This window comes from Pituophis catenifer, unplaced genomic scaffold (genome assembly GCF_029215685.1).
Source record: "Pituophis catenifer annectens isolate HBS135680 unplaced genomic scaffold, rPitCat1.0.hap2 SCAF_1, whole genome shotgun sequence".
Classification (NCBI taxonomy): domain Eukaryota; kingdom Metazoa; phylum Chordata; class Lepidosauria; order Squamata; family Colubridae; genus Pituophis; species Pituophis catenifer.
In genome coordinates, this window is record NW_027256881.1 from 297,447,080 (window position 1) to 297,464,514 (window position 17,435).

The window sequence follows — 17,435 nt, forward strand, 5'->3', positions numbered from 1 at the left end:
TCAACATAGCCTAAGAATTACACTTTTTGTCATCTCACTCATAAACACCTATTTCAGCAAATGCACTTTGCAATTTACCTGGATTAGTATCAGTTTCTTGGGTAGCATCATCTGTATCCTATGAACAAAACATAAATACAGTGACTGTTCATAAAGTATATGTAATTTACATGGAGATGAATTCCAACCAATCTAGGAACTTTCTTCTTCAGCAATTTCCTTTTAAATATATTGCTGGGTAAGCATATTAGGGGAAAGTGTAATTTTATATGAGCCTAAATTCAGCTTGATATGAAATGGCACATGGTAAAAAGAGAGAGAGAGAGACTGTCTCTGTTTCTCTCTCTCTCTCTCTCTCTCTCTCTCTCTCTCTCTCTCTCTCTCTCTCTCTCTCTCTCTCTCTCTCTCTGTGTTTCTCTCTCTCTGTGTGTGTCTCTCTCTCTCTCTCTGTCTCTCTCTCTCTGTCTCTCTGTCTCTCTCTCTCTCTCTTTCTCTGTCTTTCTCTCTCTCTCAAATTGACCTTTACAATTTTATATTTTTCATCAGATTAGGTGATTGATGCCACCTGCCCAGTGACCTTTCTGGTGGTAATGACACTACAAAGGGTAAAAATATCTCTCTTTCTCATCATTGGCAAGCTGTAGAAAAAAGATGAACAAATTGTTGCTGAACTTAGTATGGTCTACTAAAAGTCATCCTATTTGATTAATACATTGTTTTTTCAAACTTTCTATTAAAATATAATTTAACTACTCTCTATTTTGCACTATATGAATCAATATAGTACTTTTACAAGATCTGTCTATTATTTTTAGGTTGAATATTACACCTCTATTTGTGTAAAATATGAATTCATAAGATAACATTATCTGCGCATAGTAGGAAATTATATCCTTTCAAAGAAATGCTTTGTAATATATATTAAAGCATATATGTTTTTCTTTGAAAAACAAGTTTATTTTTTTAAAAACAGTGCATGTTTTACGCAGATTATCAGCATGTAAACCGGAGAACCAGTATGCTATAGTCCTTAAAGTGATAAACTAGAAACAATGTAACCCAAATTCTAGTCTGCCCTTGGCCATAGAATCTCATTTGATAACTTTGGGCCCACCATTTGTTCTTAGTTTAATCTACTTCATAGATTGTTACTATGAGGAAAAGTAGGAGCACTGTGCACCATTTTGAATTACTGAAAGAAAGGAAAGATGCAAATCTAACAATAAATAAATCATCTCCCAAATGTAGACTTACTAGTAACTTTTTTTTTACTCACCTGATCTTCTGGGGATTCAGCTGTAAAATGATAAAATGTTATTAGGATATAGGGTGTTTTTGAATGCCAAATATATTTGCAAGTGAGAACTGCTAACTCAGTGGTAACAAACCCGTTTCCTATTCTATATAACTTTTCCATTTTTGAAGAGTGCTATTATTTTCCCTCAGTCATCTTGCCTGTAGGTTAAACATACTCAGATTCTTTAATTGCTCCTTTATAGAGCTTGGTTTCCAGACCCCTCACTATCCTGATAGGCCTCCTCTGAACTTGCTCCAATATTTCAGATCCTTACTGAACTATAGTGTCCAGAACTGGCCATAACATTCCAGGTTTGGAGTTTTGCTGGGCCAAATGGAACAACTACTTCCTATGATCTTGCACCATTAATGTGCTGCAAGATATTAGCCTTTTGGCCACTGATTCATAATATTGGCCCATATTTAATTTGTGGCTGACAACAACATCCAGATCCTTGTGCTATTGCCAAGTCAGATTTCCCCATCCTATATACGTACTTTTTATTTTTCCCACTCAAAAGCAGAAAATTATATACCTCCCTCTTAAATTTTATCCTATTCATTTCTTCCCACTGTTCAATCCAGACTAGATCATTTTTAATCTCTACTCTCTCCTCTAAAATATTAGCCACATCTCCCAAATTTGTGTCATTATAATCATCTTTATCTGATATTCTGTCTGTTTTAAATAGGTGGTGTAGTGTGAGCCAGAATATCATAAATAAAAAAATAAGTTAAATTTATTTTTTTATTAATTAAAGCATCTTAACTCAAAATAAATTATTCATTAAAATTAAGGCCTGGAATACAATCATTTTGGAAAAGTTCAAACTGAATTGTGTGACATCCTCGGAATTACCAAAAAATGAATGTGTGAGGCTTACCTTTTCTTTCTGGTATGTCAGTTGGGGAAAAACTATCTATGGCACCACCTTTCAAGACTTCCTGCACTTCCTTCTGTCTAATTGTCCAGTTAGACATCTGATCACCATGTCCCCTTTGCTCCTCTGAGGTGAGTGAGGGCAGCTCATCAACCTCTGCTTTCCTCAAGGACATCCGAATGTCTGAGTTAGCGTAAGTGTAGCCATGGCCTGCTGGGCAGATTTCCTTAAAAGTTTCTGTAGCCAAGAAAAGTAGCCAAGTACAAGCTTTGATTTAAATAATACAAAGAAAAACTGAAGCTACAAAAAGAATATGAAATGGCTGGAATTCAAATAATCCTAGATTATTAATCTCAAATAATTTAATTCAATAGTAATGGGGTTTTTTTCAGTTACACATATAAGATGTGTGGGGACATACATATTCTCTGTTAAAGGTGTCTATTTAAATAACTTCTACAATCAAAATGTTGCAGGAGAATAAGTTTAGGTTATATATACCCTATTTCCCCTAAAATAAGACATCCCCTGATAATAAACCCAATTGGGCTTTTGAGCGCATGCGCTAAAATAAACCTGCCCTGAAAATAAGCCCTCCCCAAAAATATTTAAATGTACCATTTCCTCTGGTTTCCTCCACGCACCCCAAAATAATAAGACCTCCTCCAAAATAAGGCCAAGCACTTATTTCGGGGTTCAAAAAAATATAAGACAGGGTCTTATTTTCGGGGAAACACAGTATTTGGAACCAGAATTGAAAAATGGAAGTCATCAGTAGAAAGAATGTAATGTTTACAGGGTTGGATGCAACCTCCTGTTAACTGATATGAGAAACTAGGCCTGATTTTTCAATGAGAGCAGTCAAGAAAACATAACGACACAGAAATTCTCATTCTGTTCCTTTCTATGCTGCTCAGAGTCATATTGTAAACCACCCAAAGTACATTCACAATGTATTTGTGAAATGGGTGGCTTAAAAATTTAATAATAAACAAGCAAACGAATAAAATTGCATGAGGATGAAAAGAACCACAGGAAAGAGAAAAGTCTTCCTCTAATGTAGTGTTTTATGACAGCTCAACCTATAGCAATCTTTTTCCTTCTTTTGGCTGCCAAATTAATGGCAGCTACATCTCCCCTTATTCCTCATAATGGAGTTTGCTGCCCAAATATACAGAAAAGCATCAATGTATACACTGAGAAGTCATATATCTCTACTTCCCCTACTTTGTCATGTTACAGTAGGGTTTTGGAGCCCTGAACTCCTTTTATATAATACTGCATATCCTCACTGACTTGAGGCAGGTTTCTCTGGATGGCAGAAAGCCAGACCTCTGTATATACAATGCTTCTGAAACCCAGTTTTGGCAGAGAACATGATGGGTACTAAAACATTTAGTGCAATCACAAGATTCAACATAACTGACAAAACTAGAAATAATATGGTTCAAACAAGAAAGCCGAAGTCTTACCAGAGCCCAACAATGGGCATATCTCACAGTTTCTTCCCCATCCTTGGCCAACACGACTACAGCAGCAGATCTGTTTGGTGATCCGCTGATTGAGTGGCAGCGTACACATTCCTCTTATCACAGAGCGATAGCACGACCCTTGTTCTGTTGAAACTGCCTTGTCCGCTGAAACAAAATTATGGATGATCTCTTCGGGTACCAATTTTTGCAAATTCAAATAAAAACACAGAATCTTTGTAATTCAGGGAGATCTCTGAAGTTAATTTTCCCATGCTCGGTGGGGTTCTTGTCTAGATAAAAGGCCATTTTCTACACACACACGCACATGTACCACTTTGGAAACAGTAATATTTACTTCTGAATAAGCAAATTCAGAAAGTCCATAAATGTTCATAAATTGTATTTTCCTATCTTAATGAGTTTAATAATAAACTCAATTATTTCACCAAAACAGAAAGGAAATGCAAAGAAACAAAGGATAATTTAATGCTGCCATTCATTCTTAACAAAAATTAATTTAAAATGTTACATTTATCATGCTGTAAACGGAATGGTTGAATAGAAGATTAATCTATTTAAGTTGCCAGTCCAGACATCTCCTGCTCTAGGATGCTGGCAAACAACTGACTTTATAGATACAGTGTAACAATTATAAGTGAAACAATATAACAGTTTAAGCTTATAAGTGTGCAACAAGACTGCATGACTTCAGATTTTAGTTAAGAAATCAGTAAGATCTTTCATTGTAAATGAACTGTCATTGCAGTTTTCAGTGTGTTAAATAATGTCATTTTCAGTTTAAATTTAGCTCATTTAAATTACTAAACTACTGAATAATTTATCTTAAATAGGCTGAAAAATGCTCTGCATTTTCATATGTAGTCTACTTTAATAAAGTTTTAATAGGTGGCCCTTTTTAAATGCTCAGTACAATTTTATAATAGTTCATGTTTCTTATTTCCTATTATTCATATACTGTTGCATTTTTATTAGTACAAAGTAGTGGTGGGTTTCAAATTTTTTTACTACCGGTTCTGTGGACGTGGCTTGGTGGGCTTTGTATGGCTTGGTGGGCTTGGTAGGGGAAGGATACTGTAAAATCTCTATTCCCACCCCACTCCAGGGGAAGGTTACTGTAAAATCCCCATTTCCTCAGCTGGACTCAAGAGGCAGAGAATAGATGGGTGCGGGGCCAGTCAGAGGTGGTATTTACCAATTCTCTGAACTACTCAAAATTTCCGCTACTGGTTCTCCAGAACTGGTCAGAACCTGCTGAAACCCACCTCTGGTACAAAGACCTACAAAAAGAGACATCTGTAAAGAGTTTTATAACTATGTTATAAATTTATAAATCGCCTCTCCTTCATTACATCAGTCTGGCATAAAGGACATGCTGTAAGTACCAAACACCAGGGACTTATATCTGGTGGGTTCCAGGAGCAGGCCTTTTCTGCCATGACAAAATTGCAAAATTCTCCCTCCTCCCCAAAGTTAGATTTACAATATTGATATATTCACTCTCCCCCATGCCCATAGTTTGTATATCTTACTTTTTAAACATATTTTGATTTTGGTAATTATTTTTAATAATTATTGTGTTTTAATTGTTGTTTTATTGCTGTATGCCACCCAGAATCACTTCTTGTGAGATGGACAGATCTACACATTAGATAACTACCTAGTTGGATAGATAGATGTGTGTGTGTGTGTGTGAGAGAGAGAGAGACAGAGACAGAGAGACAGAGAGACAGAGAGACAGAGAGACAGAGAGACAGACAGAGAGACAGACAGAGACAGAGACAGAGACAGAGACAGAGACAGAGACAGAGACAGAGACAGAGACAGAGACAGAGACAGAGACAGATCAGATACTGATAAATTACAAAGGAAGAAGGAAAACAGAATCATTTTCAGAATGATATAGCCCCTTGCTCACAATAGTCTAGTGGAAAGCCTCTATTAATATTGGCATTTCTGCTTAAAGAACAAGGAAAGGCATTTGCAATCTCATTCAGTGAAAATAATTACTACATCATATAATCATTTCGGATTAATCCCGTTTGCTATTATTCAATTTAAATATATTGTGATTTAACATTGAAACAGTTATCTACAGAAAAACCATTAAAGACTTACAAATACAGTGACTGCGTGATGGGTCCAGCATAGTACCAGACTTACAAGTACAGATGAAGCTGCCTCGGGTGTTCATGCATTCTGCATTTTTACATATGCCTTGAATTGTACATTCATTAATATCTACAAGTAATAAGAACAAATGAAGTTAACCAGGCTTCAGTAATTGTAAAATCATGGAATTAAAGAATTATAAGCTTGTAAGGACCATAAGCATCCCCTTGTCCAGTCCCCTACAATGTGAAGGGGGGGGGAAGCATCCATGAAAATTTTTTAAATCTTTTCTTAAAATGTCTAAAAATTGAGAACCTATAATCTCCATATGTATACTTTCCATGGTTGTACAGATCTCATAATCATAATGTTTTTTTCCTTTATATCTAAATAAAATCTAAATAACTGCAAAATACTTTACGAATTAATATAAAGTTATATAACCTGACCAATGTCCTCAAATGACCAATGACTAATGGCATCAAAAATATTTTCAACAAAAAGGGAAGAAAAAACCCTTTAGATCTTCAGCATTTGCCAAACTTCCAAATAGCTAGTCTTTCTGTGATAACAAGAAAGAATGAACAATATGTTCATTCAGATGTTTTTATTGGACAATACAACTTATTCAACTAAGAAGATGCAAGACACAAGATGGATGGGATTCTAGAGAGTGCTATTTTGAATACTTGGTTGAATAAATTGACTGTTTGTATAACTAAAGTAATTGGAAATTGGCAAACAAATTTTAATGATAATGGAGATGATAATATCCCCCACCTCCAAAGGAACAATACCTCATTACAGTGGAGGGCCTGCATGCTCTAGGGATGCTAAGGGCTATGCTGAACAGGTGCAACTATGTCAGACAGGTCTTAGCTAAAGAGCTAGGCTAGATTTGTTTGGAAAATACCTCATTCAATATGGTGAGAATACATAATTAAAATTTAATGCCAGATCCTGGCATTAACAAGTTTCATATTGGATGCTCTGGTTCCTGGGAATTTACTGAGAAATATGTGACAGGACTCAACTTCCTATGCTAGGCAACTAGGGCTACCGGAAGGCAACCAAAAGCAAAGAATTTGGTCAAAGAGAAAATACTTAATGAACAATCAAAATGAATATAAAAGCAAATGTATCAGCTTGGAAAGAAAGACATCCAGATTTAAAAATTGGTAAGCAGAAACTTATGTAATTTTAAAACACAAGTTCTTTATCAATGCTGAATTGGAAGCAATTGAAAAGCAAGCAACTTAAAATTTAATTTATTCAGAGCTGCCAATAACTCTCTTTTTAGGGCCCTGTAATCCTTTAATTCAGGATAGAGTCAGGGCGGCTGGATGGAGCTGAGTGTTTACTGGCTGGATGCCCTTCCTGATGCCACACAGAGTTCACAGCAGATTTTTTTTTCTTTGTGCTCTAGGAGAGAAACATCTGCCACTACCTAGGATTGAACTCTCAACCTTCTGAGTGGGAAGTTAGCATCTTCACCACTAGGCCACCACACCGCTCTGTTCAGAACTACCAATAATAATAATAATTTGCAGAGTGAGCAGCAAACAGTAGATAGTGAACAGACTATTGGTGTTAATGAAAAACAATGAGAAGAAATTGAAGATGTTAAAGAATTACAAGCACTAGGGATTCAATCAATCAATCCGAATAGAGCTGGAAGGGACCTTGGAGGTCTTTTAGACCAAACCCCTGCTCAAGCAGGAGACCCTCTATCATTTCAGATAGGTGGATGTTCAGTCTTTTCTTAAAAACCTCCAGTGATGAAGCACCTACAACTTTAATTAATCAAGAACTGGGAATATCAAAGACTGAATGAAAGAAGATGAAATAATATTTTACAAAATTGTATCAAATTAACAAGACAACTTTGGCTAAAACAGCCAGTAATATTAATGAAGATGTTCAAGAAAACTTGAAAAATAAGGAAATCAAAACTAATCTGTATGTGAAGTACAACCTGGAGAATAAAGGAATTGCAGAAGCTTTAGGACAATTGAAACCAAGAATCATGGCTATTGCAGAGAAGATCAAGTGAGATGACAAGTGAAAATTCTGTTCCAACAGAATTTACAGTTCAGAGCATATCAGTATCAGTTATATAAAACCCTTGAAAATAGGATTGAGCTTAAATAATGAAAAACCGAATGACAAAGAATTTGGGAAAACAAAGAATTTGGGAAAACAATAGGAACCACAATAAGAACGCAACATAGATAAGCAAGTTGAAAATGCAGTGAACTTGATATAGAAGACATTTGGATAACTGAGGAAATGATATGAAAGCACTCAGAGAAGGTTAAAAACTGGAGTGCTCCTGGAGCAGATGAGCCACGGATGCTGGCTAAAATCATTAACAAATCTACACTTGAGGTTGGAAGACCAGAAGGATAGGGTTTTGGAAGCACCAGAAAATGAAAAATGGACAACATGAATAAACAACTGAAAGGATGCTCCTAATTCAGAAGAAGGAAAATGAGACCCATTCCCTGTTTGCCAACAACATACAAGCTGCTTATGGGCATAATTGCACATCAAATCTACAGCTACTTGAAAAGAAATGATTTACTCCCTGTAGAACAAAAAAGATACTTTGGGAGGGGGGAAATAAAAGGAACAAAAGAATTAAAAAATTCCCAAAAAGAATAAATTTGTGGTGTGGATAAACTTTTAAAAGATATTTGGATTTGTTTCTCATAACTGAATTGAAAATTTCTCAAAACATTCAGCAATTTATGAATATTTCAATAATGATTTTGCAAAAATGAGAAGAAGTCAAAACCAAGTGTTGAATTTTCCAAGGTGACTCATTATCAACTTTACAGGTAGTATTCGGCCTACAACAAGAATTAGGACTCAAACTTTCACTGACAAATAATGTGGTCATTAAGTGACCACCCAATTTTACAACTTTTATTGCCATGCATAATGGTTGCATAATGCAACCAAGTATGTGTGGTCATTAATGTTAAAGGAATTTGGTGTGGTAAATGTTCCTGTAGCTCCTGAGAAATATTTCAATATTTATTTTAATTTTATATAATACTGGATTCTGAATATTTATATCTGTTATTTCAGAACCGATTTTTCATTTATATTTGGCTCAATCTATGAGATTTTATCCTGTCATTATAACATTTGACTTACATACAAGGTATACAATTCAATTTTTAATTTAGTTTTACCCAATCTTCTGATACAATGATTCTTTTGGGTATTGGAGGCTTCTGTTCACAACTATAAAATATACCGTAGTATTGCAATATTATATTTCTTATTGGAGGGAAATATTTCAAAGACTATCAATGTAGATGATGGGTACAGGAAGAGAACTGTCTATCTTGGAGTCAGCCTGGGAAATCTGTATCTTCCTTCAGTTAAAGAATGAGATGCTACTGGATGGCAAAGAAAATAGAAGTAAATAAATCTTTTTTACTCCATTGGTCTGGGCTAACCCAAAATTAATTAGCTAAGGGTAAATAGATTTAAGGGCAAGAAGTCAGAGAATTTTAAAAGCTATTTCTTATATAAAAATGCTGCAATGTAAAATAAACCTGCAGAATTAATTTTTGAAGGACATTGTTCTAAAGATTTGTACTTTTGCAGATAATAAAAGGATTTAAAAACAAGCAAACAAACGTGACAATTACAGTTATATCATGTTCTGAAATTGTGACTTAATGTGCTTGTTTTGGCAAAAGACACAGAGCAAAATATTGCAGTGATATATTTGATTCAGTGATATATCTTCATTTTGAAAATAGTGAAGTCCTTTAAAAGCCAATTCTAACCATCCCAATTTAATCTTTCTCTTTCCCATTCTATTGGGCGATCCTCTGGTATCTCTTTCTCCCAACCAAATGGCTCTTAATCATCCCAAGGGTGCTTTTTCAAGAGGCAACTCATTCTCCATCTTCCAGTCAGAGCTGAGGAAATTTGTTGGATGAGAAGCAAAACATCTTCAAAGAAAAACAGGAAAGTTCAGTTGCCTCTTGAAAAAGCACCTTTGGGACAATTATGATCTGGATGACTGATAACCTCCATAGACAATGGCTCTTAATGTTTAGGCATGGTTTTCAGATTGAGATTCTGACCAAGCCAGTCCTGCCATTCATGGACACAACATTATTTATAAGTTGCCATGTAGAACTGGGGATATAGAGTGGGATTCTGAGTGCTTAAAGAAATCTTATGTGCATATCCAGTGGTGGGATTCAAGTAATTTAACAACCAGTTCTGTGCCCTAATGATTTGTTTGCCGAACTGCTCAGAAAGTTAACAACCGGTTCTCCCGAAGTGGTGCGAACTGGCTGAATCCCACCACTGTGCATATCCCTATCCACACAAAATTCATATTATCTATGAGCCTTGTATCTTTGATGATCTTAGTTTTCTTCTGTCTTTCACTCTGTCTGAATCTATTTTAGTCTCCTATACTCTTCTATTAGCAGGTGCTAATAACTCCTGTGCTCAACTCAATGTACATATGGTTCCCAATCCATTTTGGAATCTTCCCAACTCAACCTATCCTGGCCATTTCACAGCAAATCCACCTTTGGATATTTTCCTGAGTCTAGTAATAAGCCAAGGATGGCTGTCTGTTAAGTGTTAGAAGATCATTGGCCAATGCTCTCCAGAAGCCACCTTTCAACATGGGTAAAGCCTGGCGGACTTCCCTAACAAAGTTTGTTTCTGCCATTAAAATTCCTCCAACAGTATTCTTCCAGAGCATTGTAAGACATTTAAAGGATAGTTCTGTGACAAAATTACCTAACCCCGGGAGGACCTGTGCTGATTCTAGGCTAACAATCCTAGGTAAAGCATTTCCATTTTGGTCATTGCTCCCTTCCCATGTAATAGTTATTGTTCTGAAAGCAAGTGCAGTGCAAGAATACATGTCACTGATATAGTCAATATAGAAAGACATACTAGCTGAGAAATCTGGGAGCTGTATTCCCAATACATTTGGAGAACATCAATTTGGAGAAGGCTAACAGCAGGCACCATCATAATCTGATACTGTACCAAAGATGTATTATTTCTCTATTCTGAAATAAACCAATCTACTTGTTGAATTGGCTCAACACCATGGTTACAACAAATGCCTTAAAAAGATGTTGTGTAATGTGTGCATTTCTTTCTTGAACAAAATTAGAACTGAAATATATAGATTTATGCTGATCTAACAGTTGCTTCAGGTTTATTTTAGTTCAGAATAATTCTAGGTTAAAAGTTATTTGCCTTGTCAACAGTGACAGAAGCTACCACCTCAGTATACTTTTAGTCATAACTGGATCAATAATAATAATTGGTTATGGATAAATCTAGGAATGAAAACAGTTTTTCCTTCTCAAATTGAGAATTAAGTTAAAATCTTTTTTCAGACCTAATGAGGGCTCGGGACAGGGGTTGCTCCTCTGTCCTGGTCTTGTTAGATCTCTCAGCAGCTTTTGATACCATCGACCATGATATCATGCTGCAGCGGTTGAGGGGGTTAGGAATAGGGGGCACCGTTTTGCGGTGGTTCTCCTCCTTCCTCTCTGACCGTTCGCAGTTTGTGTTGACAGGGGGGCAGACGTCGACTTCGAGGTGCCTTGCATGGGGAGTGCCGCAGGGGTCGGTCCTCTCGCCCCTTCTGTTCAATATTTATGTGAAGCCGCTGGGTGAGATCATCTGTGGTTTTGGGGTGAGAGTCCATCTGTACGCTGATGATATTCAGCTGTACATCTCCACCCCAGACCACCCCAACGATGCCCTTGATGTGATGTCCCGCTGCCTGGAGGCCATGCGGGTCTGGATGGGGAGAAATAGGCTCAGACTCAACCCCTCCATGACTGAGTGGCTGTGGTTCCCGGCATCGCGATATAATCAGCTAGCGCCATTGCTGACTATTGGGGGTGAGTCTTTACCCCCCACAAAGAGGGCTCGCAATCTGGGTGTCCTCCTGGATGCACGGCTGTCTTTAGAAGAACATATGACGGCCGTGGCCAGGGGGGCTTTTTATCAGGTTCGCCTGATCTGCCGGTTGCAGCCCTTTCTGGATTGCGATGCCTTGTGCACAGTCACTCACGCCCTTGTCACCTCCCGACTGGACTACTGCAATGCTCTCTACATGGGGCTCCCCTTGAAAAGCACCCGGAGGCTCCAACTGGTCCAGAATGCAGCCGCGCAGGTGGTTATGGGCGCAACTCGTTGTGCCCACATGACACCCCTCCTGCGCGAACTGCACTGGCTCCCAGTGGCCTTCCGGGTGCAATTCAAGGTGTTGGTCACCACCTTTAAAGCACTCCATGGCATTGGACCTGGATACCTTCGAGACCGTCTTCTGCCACCAGTAGCCTCCCACCGGCCAGTCCGCTCCCACAGAGAGGGTCTCCTCAGGTTGCCATCGGCCAAATTATGTCGGCTGGCGACACCCAGGGGGAGGGCCTTCTCTGTGGGAGCCCTTGCCCTTTGGAATGAGCTGCCCCCAGAAATTCGTAAAATTTCTGATCTCCTTGTATTTCGCTGTGCCCTCAAAACCTTGTTGTTCCGCCAGGCTGAGCTATCAAGGTAAAGATTTTAATTGGATTTTAAAAATGGGATTTTAAATTTGGGGTTTTAAATTGAGCCTATCATTTAATAATTTTAATTTATTTTAAATTCTGTCTGTCTTTGTGCTTTTAATCAGGCTGTACACCGCCCTGAGTCCTCCGGGAGAAGGGCGGTATAGAAATAAAATTAATAAATAAATAATAAATAAATAATGAGTCTGGGGAAAAGGTTGCCTTTACTTTAAGAGTCACATTAATTTTAATGAGCTAATTCCATAAAGCAGATGTTTCTTTTTTCAGGCTCACAGAAAGCCTGAAAGAAGCCAGATGCTATGTTCTCACTTCAGTGAGGTCCAAAGTATTTATTCCAAACCATTTTTGAAACCTGTACAACTCCATTGTTTAGCCAGTGTAAATATAGTTACTGAATTAACATGCACCAGGCCGCACTGTGACTGGCATATTTCAAGATTATGTTTTCAAAGTACTTGCTTTATATACTTACAGTAGTAAAGCAAAAAGATGTTTGAACAAATCTGTTGATAAGCATCTCTGAATGTTAAAATGGCCATCTGTGCATAGATTAGGCCACAACATCCTACATATTAAATGTAAGTACAGCAAAGTATGGTTTCCTCTACATTAGCATTTTAGTATTGTGATGTTTGCCTCACTCATGTTGTAAAAAATTCACTCACTAAGAAGATATAAAATCCCATCCATTTTACTATTTGTATTTATCAAATAATAATCTGTCCGTGCAGGTTCTTTTGCCCATAGAAAGTTTGTAATTATTTCCATTCATACCATCTTCTAACATATGAAGATGTCTGCTTCTTTATTTTAATTTAATTAACTACAAATTTAATTTCCTTTTTAAAAAGTAAATTAGTCTGCTTTCATTATTTAAAACATGCACCTTTCTGACACAGGCTTGCTTTAATGTAAATTTTCCCAGCGTAAGCAACTTTTTAAAAAAATAACTTCCAAGCTTGCAATCATTTTTCAGTAATGCATCTGTTCAGACATATTCCTAATGGATTTTTGTTCAGTTAGATAGAATTTATTTCATGCTAACAAGTGCAGTGTTGTCAAATCCAGTGTACTTCCAATAAAATTCATGTGGAATTCTTTACACCCTCATCCCCAGCCTGTTATCTTGGTAATGCCTGCATTTGAATTAAAATACAATGGATACTGCACTGAATTTATTTACTTATGGAAAAAGATTAGCAAATAGTGGTGTTAAAATGGATCTGACCATTTTACCATAATGGTAATGGTACCTCAGACTCTCATCATTACTTAGATAAACTATTGCAATACATTCTATGTGGGAATATTCAGAAAAGGTACTTGGTGCAAAATGCACCTGTCTACATGCTGGCAGGTGAGAGCCACTTCAGCCATTTGATATATGTATAGTGAGTGTCCAAGTGTATATGTATAGTGAGTGTTCCAGGTATAATTCAAAGTGTTGTTTTTGACATTTAAAGTCCTATATAGCTTGGCTTCTAGGTACTGTACTTGCAGGACTGCCTTCTCCAGGTGCAACAAACTTGGCTGGTATTCTTTTCATTACTTGGGCTATTGAATTTAGATTCATAGACACTTGGAGGTGTATTTCTTCATAGTGGTTCCTATCTTATGGAATAATCTTGCCCCAGAGACTAGCCAACTTTGAAATCTGTTTAAATACTCAGATTCAGTTTCCAATCTTCTTAGCTCCTTTTACTTTTACACATAGATACACATTTGCAAGACAAAAAAAATGTTGTAGCCATGTTTGCCTTAGGTTATAGAAAACAGCTCTTATTTAAAATATTTACCAGAAATATTATACTTAGGATACACCTGGTTGTTACATTATTAATTACAACTTATCAAACTGCAGAAATGTTTATCATTATATATATTTCACAGTTAAAGTGTTGGAAGAATTTATATCTCTTGGAAGGCAGCATTGGTTTTAATCAATAATCAAGACCAGATTTCATGCCTGAAGGCAGCGACTATTGACTTCAAAGCAGGAAGGTTCAAAGTTGTCAAATACCAATTGTAATTGATTTGCATTTATTCAACTACAGTAGATATTTCCATTCTAGTAACTACAGTGGAGGAGATATACAAGTACAGTAACAGTAATCCTGGCACAAGTTCTTCATTGTTACCTGAGCAGGTCACACCACTTGACCAGTCTTGCCAAGGAGGAAAAGTTAAGTGGCATCAGGATAGGTTAGTATTTATATGGGAGGAACTCCAAGGCTATACACTAGGGAAGAAGGAGAAGATCAAGAAGAAGGCAGTGGACATACACTTCCAAAACACAGCCAGGGAAAAAAAACTTTATGGTTAAGTCAGTGTAATTGGTCACCATTGCGGATATTTTTACCTAAATGAAAGCTGATTAGAAAGAAAGGGCTGCCTACCTTGACAGTGACTCTGATTCAGTTTCTTGTATCCTTGTGGGCATTCAACATGTTCATTTTCTATTGTCGGATAAGCTAAATGAAGAGAAAGGGAAATTGCATCATGGATGAACAATTCAGACTCCCCCTTTCACTTTTTCCTTTTCTAGTGGCATTGTGTTATGTTGTGCTGTACTGGAGTTTAATATTGTTTTTACATCTCACCTTTCCTGTGAGAACTCAGAGCATATATATGAAAACTTCCTCTCATTTTATACATTCTCTCCAGTTACAATCCTGTGAGGTATATTGGCATTAAAAAAAAGAATGATCGATCAAAAATAATCCAGACAGTTCTGCAGTCAAGTTGGTTTTACCAATCTAATTTTAACAATGTTTACCGCTATACCATGCTGGTTTTCTCTTAGGCATGCATAAACATGTATCCTTGGTGGAGCCTTGGTGGTGCAGTGGACTAAAGTGTTGTTAAGTAGCACTTAGCTGCCAACTGCCTGCAATTACTGCAAGTTCAAATCTCACCAGGCTCAAGATTGACTCAGCCTTCCATCCTTCTGAGGTAGGTAAAATGAGGACCCGGACTGTGGGGGCAATAAGCTGACTTTGTATAAAAAAGAACACCACTTGGGTGGACCGAAAGCCCTACTAAGCAGGTATATACAAAAGTATGAAGGCTATTGCTTAACGCATTGTAAGCTGCCCTGAGTCTCCGGAGAAGGGCGGCATGTAAATCGAACCAATAAATAAATAAATAAATAAATCCTTCTATTTCAAAGAATTTATGTATAATCCACTTTATCATTCACAAGTAATTAGGTAATCAAGGAACATCCAATCTGCAAAGTGGAATGATCTGAAAAAAATTGTTTCCTCCACAATCTGCCAATCCAGACATTCTGGGGATTGTTCATTTATTTTTTTTAAAAAAGAAACTTCTATAATGGAAAGCAGTACTAAGCGCCCCAGAAAAATGGTATAATGAAGGTTCATTGAATGCAAGTTATTCAGAACACACTATATTTGTGTTCTTGGTGGGTTTGGTGGATTTTTTTCAGAATAAAAACACTGGTTTTATTTGTTGGCTCTTGAGATATTATAACTTAGGCAGCAATTTCATTACATGGATATCACATTATCAACTCTTTATAATATAATGTCCCTGGACATCTATGGAGATTCTCAGTCATCCAGGTCATAGTTGTCCCAAAGGTGCTTTTTTTTCAAGAGGCAACTGAACTTTCTTGTTTTTCTTTGAAAACATTTCACTTCTCATCCAAGAAGCTTCTTCAGCACTGACTGGATGGTGAGGAATGGAAGGATGACACAGATAAAATCTCCAGGTGGCCTTAACGACTCACTAAAAGGATGCAAATGACCAGTTGCCTACAAGGAATATAAATCCTTCCATTCCCCACCATCCAGTCAGAGCTGAAGAAGCTTCTTGGATGACAAGTGAAATGTCTTCAAAGAAAAACAAGAATGTCCAGTTGCCTCTTGGAAATAAGAAAAAAACATCTTTGGGACAATGTCCTTGGAAAAATCATTATTTCTCTCTTTCTCCCACCTACTTCACCTATTATTATTGTAAATAATTCTATATCATCAGTTGGCACTATTGCATGATACTTGCAATACCATTTATCATAAGCATTGTCATCATCCTGTTATTACAACCATAGGAACAAACATGTATTAGAAACAGACTATGTTTGAGAAAGTAAGGAAAATGACTTTCACTGAGTTATGCAGAGGGAGATACTCAGACTTGCAACAGTCTGCTACTATAGCCAATCTCAATAAAAAGAGTTTTAACTTTCCTGGTCTGGTCCACCTAACAGGGCTGATATGATTGTTGGGCACATTCTACTACATATTTACCTTGAACAATCACCAGAAAATGAGATATGACTATAATGATTTACAAAGTAAATATTTGCCACTATATTTCTCCTTCAACATTACCTCACCAAAGTGCCCAACTTTTATTTTGTCAGGATGAACTTCAAACATAATTTGGAGCAGCTATATACCCTGTTTTCCCCAAAATAAGACCTATCCCCAAAATAAGTCCTAGCATGTTTTTATGTGTGCACCTAATATAAGCTCTACTCCCCAGAATAAGCCCTACTTACGAGCCTGCGGAGCTGGCTACCTACCCATTCCATCTGGTTGCTCGTGGTGCCATAGCCACAAGGTGAGGCAGGGGATGGAGCTGCCCCATGCTCCCCGCACTGGCTTACCTCATGGACCCCACAGCCAGACAATCCACACCCTGACACCTGCCTCGCAGCAGCAGCACCAGCAGCCATGTGCAGCAGGAACCTGCATGGCTGCTCGCCCACTTCTTCTGTTTGCTCACAACCACAACAGAGCAAGAAGCTGAGCAGTGTGCTGGTGCCATAGCCATGAGGCAAGGCAGGTATTGGGGCATGGATGGCCTGGCTGTGGAGGCCCTGAAATAAGCCAGTGCAGGGCACGTGGGGAAGCTCCACCCCCCCACCTCACCTCATAGCCACAGCACTGGCACATTGCTCTGCCTCTTGTTCCATTGCGGCTGTGAGCAAGCAGAAGAAGTGGGTCAGCGGCCACATTGGGTCCTGCTGGATGAGGCTGCTGGAGCCAAGGCAGGCATTGTGGCATGGATGGCCTGGCTGTGGGGGCCCTGAGGTAAGCCAGTGCAGG

General features: G+C 37.7%; 1 protein-coding gene across 1 annotated transcript in view; it reads right to left on the minus strand.

The window, feature by feature from the left end:
* The window catches only part of LTBP2 (latent transforming growth factor beta binding protein 2), a 104,669-nt gene that overhangs the window by 35,879 nt on the left and 51,355 nt on the right, over positions 1-17,435 (minus strand). Inside the window, exons 9-14 of the mRNA XM_070931410.1 lie at positions 14,757-14,831; positions 5,786-5,908; positions 3,650-3,814; positions 2,181-2,414; positions 1,277-1,296; positions 79-118 (exon numbers count right to left, since the gene is read on the minus strand). Coding sequence (XP_070787511.1) covers positions 79-118; positions 1,277-1,296; positions 2,181-2,414; positions 3,650-3,814; positions 5,786-5,908; positions 14,757-14,831 — 657 coding nt within the window. The remainder of the gene's footprint in view (positions 1-78; positions 119-1,276; positions 1,297-2,180; positions 2,415-3,649; positions 3,815-5,785; positions 5,909-14,756; positions 14,832-17,435) is intronic.